General features: G+C 36.4%; 1 protein-coding gene and 1 long non-coding RNA gene across 2 annotated transcripts; both read right to left on the minus strand.

Moving 5' to 3' along the window:
* Positions 1-236: 236 nt before the first annotated feature.
* On the minus strand, positions 237-1,548 carry LOC122140097. Its single transcript, XR_006156810.1, has 4 exons — positions 1,092-1,548; positions 810-872; positions 628-703; positions 237-447 (listed from the first exon to the last, which is right to left on the minus strand). It is a non-coding gene; the product is annotated as an uncharacterized LOC122140097 (long non-coding RNA).
* Positions 1,549-5,819: 4,271 nt separating this feature from the next.
* LOC109106697 lies at positions 5,820-8,672 on the minus strand. The gene is made up of 7 exons (XM_019119992.2): positions 8,472-8,672; positions 7,802-7,929; positions 7,542-7,673; positions 7,422-7,446; positions 7,045-7,110; positions 6,836-6,938; positions 5,820-6,753 (listed from the first exon to the last, which is right to left on the minus strand). The coding sequence occupies exons 1-7, from the start codon at positions 8,650-8,652 to the stop codon at positions 6,705-6,707; spliced, it is 684 nt and encodes a 227-aa protein (XP_018975537.1). The 5' UTR covers positions 8,653-8,672; the 3' UTR covers positions 5,820-6,704.
* Between the last annotated feature and the right edge of the window lie 6,592 nt (positions 8,673-15,264).

A 15,264-nucleotide genomic window follows, 5' to 3' on the forward strand; every position in this document is an offset into this window, starting at 1 on the left:
CCACTTTACAGTTAGTGCTATCATACAAATACACCTACTTGTAGGTTTAAAATTCTACGTCACATGTACTGTCCAACATACATGTACCCCCAACATGCACAGTTTTTATAGAAATCTCACTGAGTGGTATTAGTGTGAAAACTAAAATTCTCCAAATTTGTATTTCATTGCATTACATCTGAGTGTGTATTTTTGAAAACTCATACAATCCATAAAGATGAGATGCCTTAAGCTACTTAAACAACAGAATGTTATATTTGTGAAAATCATACAAAAAAGGAATTAGAAATAAAGAAATTACAGTAGTAGATTATTTTGGTAACTTAGCACTTTTGTCTTACATAACGTGTTCCAGGCACAGTCCCTGAGCTGACATGAGGTGATTTGCTTGAAGGCACAAAGCATTGCCTCTACGCCACACAATTTCATTTTCACAGAAGCAGTGCCCTATAGGGTTAAAACAGTCAGAAGTCTTTCTGTCAAAATAAAATAATTTGTACATGACACAAACAAAAACTGTGATGTAATTTCACCAGTTATGAATAAAATTATATTTAATTCTTCTAATAAGACAGAAGGAAAACAACATCCTTACATGTTAAACTCAACTTTACAAAAGGCACTCACATTTTTCCAATGAACAAAACGATAAATGCACCAACAGCCACAACCACAGTTAAAGCAATCCCCCAGCCAGGTAAACCTGAATACATGTAAAAAAGATAACTGAAGGTTTTTTTTTTTCTTTTTTTGTAAGGTGAAATAGTATCAAAACTTTAGACTTCTAAAGGGTAAAACATTGCCTTTACCATTGCCATCATAGTTGTCATCTTCTTTGTCCACTGTTGTATTATTTCTCGGCAGGTCAAGTGCTGCAGAATGTTTCAAATTAGACAAACACAAACAAAAGCATAGGCCTACTTAATATACACATGAAAAGTATTAGTTTCTAGAGCATGTATGGTGTGAGGCTTTATAATGCTATTTTAGAGCCTGGTCTGTAATGGCTTGACAATGTAGCACTGCATTTAGAGCCACACAGACAGGCTTATTTGTTATGTGTAAATTAATCAGACACTCCTTGCTACTACCTTGCCACAGTCAAGTTGCCACTGCAGGTTCTCGCAGACACTCAGTGTGAGATTCTGAGGCGTGACAGCCACTACAACCGCTAACCCCTTTCCATCGGCATTCGGAGTTGAGTCAACAATAAACGCCCCATTCTATACAAACAACAGCAAACCAATGAGTTACTAAACATTTGACTGTTTAAATGATAATTAGAGCCTATAAAAATTAACTCCAGAACATCAAACGTTCCCAGCTGATAGTACCATCCTTGTTCGCATTTTTCAGAGCATAGGATATGCGGCGGCACCGTGTAGGCCTGTGTGTATCCAGGCGGAAAAACGGCAGAGCTTCGGACTGCAGCACTCCGTGGGCGTGACTGACTAAACATGTGGAGCTCGCCACCCGCGGGACGTTCTAAAACGCTAAACGTGAAAAACGCTTAACGTGGCTTAAGATACCTAAACACCGACCAGGGAAACCCATTTTTTTGTCAAACCTTACTTGTAATAAACACGAACTACTGTCAAAAGAACGAGCCTATATTCCACAGATAAAGTGAATAATATCACGTTAAGCGTCCCCAGAAGTCTATTATAAGAAAGCTTGAAGTGGTTTAATGTACCATAACAACGACCGGGGAAAACCAAACTTCTGTCAAATTTGACTTATAATAAACACCGGCTACTGTCATAAGAACGAGCTCTTATTCAGCGTATAAAGTGAGTAATATCACGTTAAGCCTTTTAGAATGTCCTGCTACCAAAAAAAAAAAATAAATAAATAAAAAAAAAAAATAAAAAAGTAAGGGTTTTTCGCGCTAGAAAGACCCAACTAATTTCAAAAACCTTCTATCAAGAATAAATCAGCCTGCCTGTAACCAGGCAGCGTCAAAAATAAACAATTTAGCTTTCCAACTTACAGCCTCGTATCGAATCTTCTGAGTTGTTGTCTCTGGTCTTCTATTTAAAATTTTGACATTTTAAATATTTTTTTTTCAATTACTTTCAATTACTTTATTTAATTTGTTATTTATTTATTTATTTACATTTAGTAAAAATGCATGCAACGTTGACTGACTGTGTGATTTCTTGTTGAATTTATGTTTCCAAGGGTCACTCCTCCTTGTTTAAAACTTTCTTTTAAAGTAAAGATGAAATCTTAAAGGCATATTTGTCAGTTAGTGAAAAGCTCAAGATTTTAAAGTGTAATTATGTTAGGCTATATATATATTTTATTAAAGATGCAATAACAACTGGAGAATTATTGCTAAAATTTCACACATTTCATTTCAGACCCATGGGAACTGTTGACGGACAAGATGGAGAGCAAGCATTTGGATCTGCCAATTATTACATCTGGAGTCAAAAGAAAGGAAGAGGAAAACAGAAGCAGAGTTCTTGGGCGATGGGGAGAGAACCGAGGATTCATTGACACCATAAGCTACCTGTAAATGAAAGAGCTACTGCAATTTTGCATGTTGGCTTATTTGTGTGCATAATTAAATTGGTCACGATCCATGATTACAGTAAATACCTAAATGTGTATTTTAAAAATTCTCAATGACATGCATTATTGCAGAATCAGGGCCGTGTAAGCACTTGTCCTTTTGAATTCACATGTGTTCAGCACATGTAATCAGCTGAATATTAGTAGAAGAAAGATTTTATCAGAAAAACGGTGATTAGAAATGCAAATATTTATATTGTAGGCTATTATATTGAAAATTTATTAAAAATGAATGATGGCGTCAAAGAAACAACGCGTTGGGCTGTTGGCACGAGCAAAGCTTTGTTTAAAATGTTCGCATTTGTGATTTAAATTTAATGGTCAATAATACATCTCTATCTCTCCTGAAATAGATTCAAGAAGAATTTTTATTCGTCACATACACGATTATATAGAGAATATATAACCAGCAGTGAAATATGAGTAGCATAACTTTAATAATAACTTAATAATAGCCTAACTTTAAAATAATTTAAAAAATCATTAAAAAAAATTTTTTCCACAGAATTATATTTATAAAAGATAAATACACAATTTACAAAAAGTGCACTTTGCACTTTTTGCACCAAGCAACTTACAAAATAAAAAATATGTTTTGGGAAGATTTTTTTTAGTCTTGAGTGGATCAGTGTGCGGTTAGCCACCCTCTTTTTTCAAGTATTGGCTCTACGTACCTGCAGTACAAGGACCGCAAGTTTCTCTAGCTCTACGAAATATTATCTTGCCCACAAATTTAAAAAGTCGTTACCTCTATATATTAATAGGCCTACGTGAGCACTAAACACATTTTAATAACTAGCTTTTTCTTCTTCTTTTTTAAAAAAATAAAAAATTCGTTCTCTTCTGTTCTCAAATCATGGCACCACCACCATTTGGGTTGATATTGCCAGCATATTTGGCTTTTTTATTTTTTAGGAAACCCCGGCTTTGGAACGACGTGACGATTAGGCTAATTATGTGAAAAATTTGACATTTCTGGGTAAACTAATAAATACATTGTATGTCGTTAAATATGTAAACAATCTTAATTAACAAAAATAAGGCCTATAATTTAAACTATAGGCCTTAAAGAACAAAATATATAGCCTAGCTAAAAAACTAAACAAAATAAACAAATAATAACATTGAAAAAGTAATTTAAACAGAAATCGACCATTATAATGTGAAATAAAAATAAAAATGGAAACTAAACTGGGCTGCGTTTCTCAATAGCATCGTAAGCTGATCGTAGCCCCATTGGTTTCAATGGGTCAAGATGTAGCCTACTTACGATGCTTTTGGGAAACACAGCCCTGGCAGGTTTATAATAAATAGGAAAAGTTAATGAAAAATAAAATGAAAAGCTATAGCCAAATAACGGTTTGAACGCGCAATCTAACCCATGGTTTACCAACGCACAAAGACGCGATACCTGGAACCGGAGTTGTGGAATAGCATTTGCCTATATTTTAAATTCTTACTTACTTTTAAATAAATTTACCTACTCTCTCTCAGAGAAAAAAAAGAAAGAGAGAGAGAGAGAGAGAGAGAGAGAGAGAGAGAAAGAAAGAAAGAAAGAAAGAAAGAAAGAAAGAAAGAAAGAAAGGAGTTTGTCCATGGAAAGAAATCCCGAAGCCACGTAACGTCACTGCTCCGACACCATTTTGTTGGAGAAGAGGCTCTATACTGGAAAATAATTTCTCTCTTTTTTTCATGGCCTTTTGTGCCATATGGCTTCAATTCTTCCTTTATGTATTTCATTATCTGTAATTAATTACTACTGTGATATTCCACATAAACACTATACTTAATTGTAGCTATAGGCAAATGTTTCTGCATTTGTAAAGTTAACCTTAAACAGCCTTAGTATTTTGTGTTGATTCACTGCTCTATATTGTCAGGTTAACATTGTTTTTTACCCTCTAGTGTTGTTATTAAAGTAGCCTACACTGTCAAACAGTAGTGTGCGGTTGGGAAACTGGATGTTTCTGCAAGAGGTGTGACTGAGATGCAACTGTGACTGCCAAGGGAGGAAACCGCGATGAATCATCACATTGGCATTATCAGAACAGGTGGCTGCTGACCTAAAATATGCCATGCACTTATCTGTTACTGAACAAACAATGGTGATAATTATTCAATCCAGTTACCAGTTATTTACTTTCATCTGAAAACAGCTCTGACATTCATGCATATACATTTTGTATTTATTTGCAATATCACAACTATCAGACAAATCATAAAATTATATGAAACAAATGATTTAAAACTACTCGATTTTTTATACAAACGTGCCCCCTCAGATTTTTGAGCCAAGTGGATTTTGAATGTAGCTTCCAAAAGTCAAAACAATTGCAGATTAATATTTTCTATATAAAATACAGTTTGAATACAATCACACACAGAATAAAACGAAAGAACGACAACAACGGATATATAATTAATTTACATATTCCAATGAGAGAAGAAAAAAGCTTCATTGATATTAATGGGAGTTTTTGAGAGTGCTCGAACTAGACTGTCAGTGAAAAAGTTCTTTGATAATGTTACTTGCAATGTTTTTATTCACATTAACTTGCAATGTTAAATTTACATTAAATATAAACTCAGTCGTATTAAAAGTATGTTATGGCATGACACCCATATCTGTTAATTAAGTAAACAGACAGGTTTTTATAAGTTACTTTGACCATCCGCCACTATAGATCATAATCTATAAAGGTGAGAATTAAGATATTTCATGATAATTCAGTTTGAAAAAATAAATAAATAAATAGCTCATGCTCCCTCAAGAATAATGAGTGCATGACGCCCCTGGTTGTCTCTCATTTGTTTTGGCTTGTTTGAAAGCATGTAAGAAGGCGCTTCTGTGCTCCTATTGCTTTGTGTCACAGATATTTAAACATAAGTCTTTCTGTGTTGATGTTGTGAAGCATCGCAGACGTGGCATCGGTTGTTGTCCACACTCTACACAAGATAAAATTTTTGAATCCTGCGTCCAGATGCCCATTGTCATTTACAAATCCCCACAACACTCTACATAAAGCAGATCGTGTCAAATTTGGGATAAAATCGTAGCCTGAACTGGCCCTAAGACTGTTGTGGTCTAGGGTGCACACACAAGTAATTGTTGTGAATATATTCAATTTGCCTTAAAATGTATTCAGACACTTTTGGACGCTTAACCCTACCCAAATATAGAAAAAAAATGTTTTAGGAGGTCTCTGATGTATAAATTAAAGATTTTTCAATTTTTTTTTTATATTTTAGTAAGTTTTTAGGGAAATGTTGTAATATTGTTGTAAATCCAGAACATTCAGAACATTCTGTTTTTTTATATATATATATATATATATCTTTTAATGCTATAAAATGCTACTTGGGCAACACTCATAAAAAATTTCAGGATCATTTAGAAGTTAAAAAAAAAAAAAATAAAAACTACACAGATACAGGGAGTTTCAGATACTGCTCTAGATGATGAAGTTTCAAATACCACATACAATTAATTCCTGCATTTAATTATGGTCTAAGCTAAACTAAGTACTAATTTAACAGAAAAGCACATTTAGAACTTAGTTACAATGAATCATCTAACAGTTTAAATTTCAATTTGTGACCATGTGAGAAGGGCAGTGTCCTTATGTAATGTGTAAGGAGCACAGGCTATTTTAACTACCACTCTGGCCCAACGTTGTAGAATTACAACATAGACTTAACAAGCTCTAAATTAAATTTGATTAATGTTTTCCAAAATAACTAAATATGTATGTGTTCTAGAAACTGTAATAAACACAAATAAATAAATAAAAAATATGTAGGGAATTTTTCTTACTTGAATCTTGACAAATCCAGTCATGCAAAAAAAGGAGATGAGCTCCACGCAAAGTTTGCAGGTATACGTGAGTTCATGGCCAGATGACCGGACCTATAAACACTTCTATCCAAAAGCATTGTGAGGACAAACAATAGAACCCATTAACTATGTAAATGTGGTCTTGAGAAGAAAAAAAACCATTTGTAGGCCTTTTTTTTAAATTGTTAAAAGTGATGTTGTAATTCTGCAACAGTGGGCTTTACAGTGTTAAGATACACTTTTCACAGAGCTAAGACTAATCTGGCTGACCTATTGCTTAGACTTTGACAATTCAGAATTCTTCCTCAGATTCATCTTCACCTGGAGGAGTGTACGCTGACCTAGGAAAAATTAAAAACAGTTCTAAATGTTATATACTATTATAGAAATAAATTGAACACAAAATATTTTATAACAACTTACTTTCTTGCCTTCTTCAAACAAAACCAAATGGTAGCAGATATGATGAGAACAGACACAATCACGCTCCCCACGATTACAGCAATAAGCCAGCCAGGAGAACTTGCTATAACAAACATGACAACAGAAAAGTGTGCACAGTAATGTTGAAGACAATCTCAGTCAATGGTGGAATATATGACCTATTTACAATGTTTACATTGGTTACTTACCATCTCCTTTGTCTCCTGAAGATGTGTAATTTCCTGGCAGGGTTTCATGTGGCGCTTTATGTTTCACTTCAAACAAACACACAAATGCACACTTAATTTATGCTGAAAAACTATAAAGAAGGAACTATGTTACTGAGTTACAATTCATTATCATTGCATGATGCATATTTTCCATATAGTAAAAGCCTAAAATTATTTTTTATGTTCTACTAAAGAAATAAAATTATACTGTTCCAAAATAGCACAAGGGTGAGTAAATGATGACACAGTTAGGCCTATCAGTTTTGGATGACGTAATCTTCTATAATAAACAAAAGCACAAAAAAAAAAAAAAAATAATTATAGACTAGAGCATTTATGGTGTTAATGGTACTTACCTCTATAATTAACAGTACAGTGAAGCTGTAACAGAACACAAATTATATCTTTAGAATATATTTATTTAGCACTTATTCTCAATGTGTAGATACACAGAAACATTTACGTTGTTGCTTTACCTTAATGTTTTCACAGTGAAGTTGCCATTGAAGGTTTATGCAGGTGCTGACTGTCAGGTTCTCAGAAGTCACAGCCACTACAAATCCTAAATTCTCCCCAGGCTGCGTTGAGTCAACAATAAATGTTTCATTCTATGAACAGAAAAAAAAAAAAAAATATATATATATATATATATATATAATGATTACAAAACAACTTATATTCGTAATATTGTAATTTGTCTTTTAAATGGAAATAAAAACAAAAAGGGCGTTCCCACCAGATAAAACCACCCATGTTCACAATCGCGATCTCTCAAGTCTGGAAGCTTGTCCTGAGGCACCTTGTAGGTAAATCCCTTAGAGGTGACCATGTTCTCACAGAGCATTTCCTGCGTTGTGGGACACTCTGAAAAACTAAAAACACAATTCCATAAAAAAAAACGTGAAGCGATTTATTATTATTATTATTATTATTATTATTATTATTATTATTATTATTATTATTATTGTCAATTTCCAAATCGCTTATGGGTTTTTCGTCACGGTTAAAACGCAATCCTGGTTTAAGCCCTATCACGTTTAACTGTTGTCCATCAGTTTCTGTGATTTTTACAGCTATCCTAGGCTAGCCTATTTGAAGTTACACGCTGTCGCAAAATGAAAATAACTGTAAGATTCCACAATACTTCACATTCTGTATCTTTTTCGCCGCAATAAATGCTCCAGAGCAGGGTTTCATAGCCCAGAGTTAACAGTAGTCTAACACACCTTCTGGAGGTGCCTATATAGATATCCAGCCTATTTCCATTCAGAACAAACAGCAAGGAATTTAATTTACGAATTCATCTATAGGTTATAGATACTGGATGAATACTTTTAAGTTGATGTTTAAATAAAAAAAAGTGTTTTAACATTTATATAGGCATCGCTATGGCTTAAAACTCTTACCGTACAACTTTTGAAAAGGCAAAGGACTTCCCACACATAGGCATATAGAAATCACGCATGCCATCGTTGTAAGATCGATGTGAATCATGGCTGCTGTCCTCCGAGTGCTGGTGCTACTGAATATGAATGAAGACTGGCCACAAAGTGGGAGCGCAGGCAATGGCAGTGGCATCGGCATCATCACACCCCGCCTTCTGTAAAGGCTCCTGAAAAGCTCTGGCGCCTCTAGTGTACGTTCCGTGCAGGATGTATGTGGTGTCGTATTCAAGTGCAAAAAAAAAAAAAAAAAAAAAAAAAATGGACATTTAAAAACCCAAGAGAAGGATAGATGATTTCCATTGTCAGAATAAGTATAACAATCTATTGTTTTATTCTTGTATGATGCCAATAAATAAATAAATAAAAAAAAACAGATTTACAGTGTAAGCAATAGCATACATGCCTTTTAATTTTGATGACATTTAGGACTGCTTGAATGAATTTCGTGTCAGAAAATGCAGTGGTAGGGTAGAGTCGGGGAAAACGGTCATGGCTGTAGTTTCTCTGTTCTTAACATCATATCATTTTTTTTTTTTTAATATGTTTTTTTTGTTTGTTTAAAAATATTGTGACTTGATATTTAAAAAATTACCTCAGATTAGCACCAGGTAGCTAGTTATTAGCTAGCAAGTCAGTATAGGCTATCAGCTAACAATAAATTTCAAATAGGCCTTTAATTTTGCAATTCATAATTATTGATGATATTCTTTATAACTTTTAGATGCATGTACTCTGATTCTGCTGGAAATGTTTAGACTAAAGCAAATTACTGCACCTGTGGGACAAAACACACCTTTGGTACAAATGTAATTTTTGTAAAAAAATCTAATAACATGGAAACTGGACCCCCTGGACCCCCCAGTCTACCCTACCAATTCTGGCAGATGTTCTTAGATTCCCAACAAGATTGTCTGTGATCAGAAATTTGTTGTGGGAGGACTACATATATTCTGTATATCATCAGAGGATAACTCAGTGAAATGACAACATATTGAACTGTATGACCCATTGTCAGACCAGGTGTAACACAGAGGATCCTATAGCCTAAAGGGTACGGAATTTTGTTTTAATGATATGTTTTAATGATTTATTTTTATTGTTTTGTGCGTTTTAAAAATATATGGTTATTATTACTGTATTTCATTTGTTTTGGAATTGTGCACAATGATAAATAGTGATTAATACAATGATTTCTATTAATATTTAATAAGTTCAGGATAAATGATAATTTAAGGTGACCCCAAAAAGTACCAGTACTTAATTGATGTATGTATTTATTTGTTTATTTATTGATATTTTTGTCAAATGAGATTGGCCTAGAGCCTTGATCCCATGTATTAGGTATTCTAGTGGCTCCATCTAGTGGTCAATTTACGCCTCTGAAACAATGACCAATTATTTTTTATATATATATATATATATATATATATATATATATATATATATTTATTATTATATTATTATTATTATTATTATTATTATTATTATTATTTACAAATTATTATTATTATTATTATTATTATTATTATTTACAAATTCTTTTGAAATGTGAACAGAGGGATAATGTGTAGACCAATACTGAATTGAAATATTTTTGCAGTCATCAAAATTCTTATATCTCAGCCCAGTTATTTAAAAAAAATTTAAGCTCTGTTTCATCACATTTACTGTTAGGCCTATACATAAAAAAACCCTTATACAACACTGATTGATTTCTGAATGATTAAGTGTCAAGTAATGCACCGTATATAAGGTTTCTTTTACCTGTATGTTTCTAAAGACAGGATGTTTTTTTTTTTTTTTTTTTTTTTTTAAATAATTTTGGTAATTAACCTGAAAAATACACCTGTGTGGATATACTCCCTGAAAGCATATGATAAATACAAATAAATAAATACAAATAAAAATCTTCACAAACATAGCTGGCTGGACATATTGTAGCCACATACATTGTTATCTGACGTACACACACACACACACACACACACACACACACACTCAATCACAGGATTTGGCAATCAAGACTTACTCAGACATTTGAGGAGCCTGGGTTATATGTAAACCTGCTGAAGAGTGTATTGTTGCCACGTCAGTAATTTACGTTTACTTTTCTTGATGTAAACTTGGATTCTCGCACGATGTGGGCACATCTGTCTCCTGCATGTGTTCAGTCATTGCAGACCTGTCTGAGTCAGTTCAGAACAGGGCGTATAGTTCACGTAGGTTTATGCTGCAGACTAATGGGTCTTATGGCAGTAGCATCTCATGTGGTTCAGTTGGGCCTGCTCCACATGAGGCCATTCCAGTGGTGGATCAAAAACCAAAACATTTCACCTCACTGCCACCTGTTCCACAGACTTCTGATGATGCGCAGAGGTTTTCGTCAGTCTATCAGGGACACCCAACCTTTGGAACTTTGACAGAGGTGCATTGTTGCTGGCACATAAATCAATTGGAGGTGCTGGCAGTGTTACTGCTACTCAGACATCTAAGTGGTTGTCACATATTTAGGGGGTTTCGCACCGGAGGAACATTTTCATAGTTCCTAGAACTATTGGCAGAAGTACCTACTTTTGGGCATATTTGCTGGGTTCTAGAAACTCTTTTGGGAGAACTAAATTGGGGAACTTAATTATCTCCTACTTTAGAATAGGGTCTAAAACAGTTCAATAGGAACTACCAGTGTATGCTGATTGGCCAGATGCATACGAAACACTGGCTACCTGGCATTTATAAAAATCCAATGTAAAAATACTCTACAAACATGGAAAACAGTGATAACGGCGTTTAGCTATCTGTTGTCTGCAGCGTTGTGTTCTTTTCTCAGTCTTGATGATATGAGATTTTTATGCTGTTTCAATCGTGTAAAGATGTAGCTGTCGGACGCTTCAGAGTTCACGGTGTGAATGCAAGCAGCACAACGGTCCGAGGGGGAAAGCCCCTTTGGTCAAGATGAACAACATGACTGTGGTCTCATACCTGAATTGCCAAGGGGGACTACATTTCCACCCCCTGTGGAGGTTGGCAAGACGTGTTCTTCTTTGGGTGCAGACCAAGGTGTCTGTCAGTCAAAGCAGTTTATGTCCAAGGTCATATAAACCTTGGAGGGGACCTAATTTCGAGGCAGAATGGGTTACACACTCATATGGCCAGTGTTTGAACTTTTAAAAAATTTCAGGGGGGATGGTGTGGTTAATTACTTTTTCAGGGATGGGGGTCCTGTAGCTAATTTTACATAATGCTTACAAAATGTGTCTAATTTTTAAAAAGGTTTTTATTTAATGAAAAATTAGCCTTATTAAATTAACTATTATTTCTAAGCTTTTTTTCCCCCTTCTCGGGCCTGAAATGGAGGGATTTTGGTCAATATTAAACAATATTTTGCTAAATGTGCTTTTGTGCTGAAACATTGGCCTGGTTTAGGCCTGTCATGGATAAATAATGATGACAATAAAACCACCAGTAGGTGGCATCAAGCCCATGTTTTGATAAATGAATTATTGAATCGTTCAAATCAAACGATTCGTTCAAAACGATTCAATTAGAAACGAAACAAGCCTGCGTCCCAGTGTGCATAATATCCACCCTAAATTCTATGTGATATTAGTAATTTTCAATACTATTTAGGGCAGATAGGCTGGATAGTATGCACATTGGGACGCAGGGAAAGAGTTCCTCTTGTTATGTCTTCATGTAGACAAGAAGCACAATACTGTGTATTTCTGTTAGTAAACTTTAATTACTATCATGAACAAGCAGGATAACATGCATGCACATGCTCAGCATTCTTTCTTACTCTTCTCACTTACTTCCTATGCATATATCTAAATCAAGAAGCTTGAGTTTCATCTAGTGGCGCATTAATGTAAGGACATCACATATTCCCCTCTTAGTTAAATGAATTCTTTCTGTAACTAACAATTGGCATGAAACAGAAATAAAGAACATCAGATCTGTAATGTATCAACAATTTCACATGTATATGAATTATACACTTAAACACATTAACTGAATGCAAACGAGCATTACAAATAACGAGCAACATGAACTAAACTACTCAACTACTATTCAGTACTTGAATTTCCATGTGAGTGTGTGTAATGTATGTTGCAAAAGTCCATGTCAGTTTCTGTGACTAACAGACATAGTCCTTTAGCCAACCTGGCTCACGTCTTTGACGTTTCTCCCGTGGACAAGCATCAGAAGACACTGAATTTCCAGACAATGGAACATGAGAGGGAATCAAGTTTTCAGCATTGGTGGTCAGTCCATTATCCAGCGCATTAGTCGGCACGGGTGCGAGACACGATGCATGCCACTTCCTTCCATCATCCAAGAGGTAGGTGTAAGGGCCAACTTTTTTCCTAACCTCAACTGGAGGAGTGAATTTTGGATGGGCTTTTGGTACCTGTGCAGACTTTTTTAACTCGCACTTTATCCCCTTTTCGAAAAGAAAAGTGATGCACACGATGCTTGTGGTCAAACCGAGATTTCATGACATCCTGACGTGATGAAACATGCTTCTGCAATTGTTTAGGCTCATGACCAGAAGTTGAGGGTTTCAGGGCATTAAGGCGGGTACGCATTTTCCTTACATGAAGTAATTCGAAGGGGGAAATGCCTGTCACAGCATGAGGTGTAGCACGATAGATCTGCAGGAAGTCAGTCACTGTTGTTTTCCAAGGTGCTGATTGTAAGATTGCTGATTGAATTGTACTTTTAAGAACTCTGTGGAAGCATTCAATAGCTCCATTTGCATATGGTGCTCCATATAGCAGTCGGACCAGTGGACAGTAAAGCAACAAACTCAGGCTCTGTATCCGACTCAGCATCCGAAGTAAGAGGCAGGGGCAAGCGGGACAAACAATCTACAGTGTGGTTTTCAGATCCAGCACGATACTCAACCGTATAGTTGAAACAGAGCAACCGAGCAGCCCACCGGGCTATGCGCATAGCAGCTCTATCAGTCCCTTTTGTGGTCAGCAGCATCGTTAAGGCTTGATGGTCAGTCCTCAGAGTAAATCTGCAGCCCCACAAGTATGTCCTCCATCTTTCCACTGCCCAAACGCATGCCAGAGCCTCCTTTTCAACAGTGGAATATTTCTGTTCAGCTGAGGTGAGTGTTCTGGATGCGAAAGCAACAGTACGTTTTTGACCATCTGTGCATATTTGTGCGAAGACAGCACCTAGTCCGTAAGCAGATGCATCAGTAGAAATGACCACTGGCAGCCCCGGGTCAAATAGTGCAAGTGCAGGACTGTGTACCAGTAGCTTTTTTACATCAGCTAAACTTTGTTGAGCTTCATCAGACCAGCGAAATCCACTCATCTCTGAAGCATGCACGCAGAGGCATCAGTACGGAAGCAGAATTGGTAATAAATTTGTTGTACCATGAGAGGAGGCCTAGCAGAGAATGCAACTGAACAGCATCCAATGGTGCAGGTGCATCGATTATTGCAGAGAGATGTTCCTGATCCAGCTGAATACCCTGTGACGTCACCATGTGTCCTAAAAACTTCAAGCTCTGCTTTCTGAATTGACATTTAGACTCATTTAGCACCAACCCAGCATCTTTGAGACGTTGCAGCACATTCTGTAGTGCTTGATCATGCTCTTGTAGCGTGCGTCCCCACATGATGATGTCATCCAGATAATTTGCAACGTTCTGGAGTCCTTTTAGAATGACAACCATCATCTTTTGGAATGCAGATGGAGCAGATGCCAAGCCATAAGGTACCTTGCAAAACCTGAAGAGGCCTTCGTGTGTAATGAATGCAGTGAGGTCCCGGCTGTCTTCATGAAGAGGTACCTGATGGTATGCACTTTCCAAGTCAATAGTTGAAAATACAGTTGCACCTTTCAATAATGTCATCATCTCCTCCATGTGGGGCAATGGGTAGCTATCTACTATAACTGCCTTGTTGGGCCCTCGCAGATCCACACACATGCGGATCCCCCTGTTTTCTTTTGGACCACAACAATTGGAGAAACCCATGGAGAGGAGTCAATCCTTTCAATTACACCTGCATGCAAGAGTCGTTGCAGTTCTGCAGAAACAGCATCTCTCACAGAGAAAGGTAAGCAATGCAGTTTGTGTCTGACAGGAGGTACAGAGTCAGAAATGTTAACCTTGTGTGTAAAATTTTTCACACAGCCCAATGTAGCACGCTGTGATGGAGGAGTGGAGAGTTCACAGACTGAAGCAGATTGTGGCGGCGGCAGCACAGTGTTTCCATCAAATCGAAGCTGGAGTCCCTTAATCAGGTCCCTGCCTAGCAAAGCTGTGCCATTGTCAACGATGAAGAAGTGTGCAGGACAGGTAAGGCCATATTTAGATACCGTTGCAGGTAAACATCCTAGTACTGAAATTGGCTCTTGTAAGTAAGTAACTAAACGAGCAGTAGGAGCATGTAACGGCACAGTGTGAAAATGCTGCTCATATAATTGTTTTGGCAGGATGGACACTGATGAACCAGAGTCCACTGTGAGTTGAAGAGAGACAGGGATGGCAGCAGGTGTGGCATTTATAATCACACATCAAACGGTCAGTTGCTCCAGGTAGATAGAGAATGCAGACCTCTGGTAATTCAACTGAATGCACTGAATGAGTAGGAGCAGAACGACAGACTCGTGCAAAATGTCCAGTCTTATTGCAATTCTTACATTTAGCAGATGCTGCGGGGCAGTTCTGTGCGTTTGCAAGATGTCCAGCAGAGCCACAGTGAAAGCATGTCCGAGCTGACAGAGCAGAAGC

Source organism: Cyprinus carpio, chromosome B16 (assembly GCF_018340385.1).
Source record: "Cyprinus carpio isolate SPL01 chromosome B16, ASM1834038v1, whole genome shotgun sequence".
Taxonomy (NCBI): domain Eukaryota; kingdom Metazoa; phylum Chordata; class Actinopteri; order Cypriniformes; family Cyprinidae; genus Cyprinus; species Cyprinus carpio.

Excerpts from the sequence above, each read along its gene's own strand:
- LOC109106697 (XM_019119992.2), bottom strand. The coding sequence starts at position 8,652 with ATGATGCCGATGCCACTGCCATTGCCTGCGCTCCCACTTTGTGGCCAG. Across the intron at positions 7,674-7,801 it reads AACATGGGTGGTTTTATCTG|AATGAAACATTTATTGTTGA; the intron begins GTGGGAACGCCC and ends TTCTGTTCATAG. Across the intron at positions 6,939-7,044 it reads TTCAGGAGACAAAGGAGATG|CAAGTTCTCCTGGCTGGCTT; the intron begins GTAAGTAACCAA and ends TGTTTGTTATAG.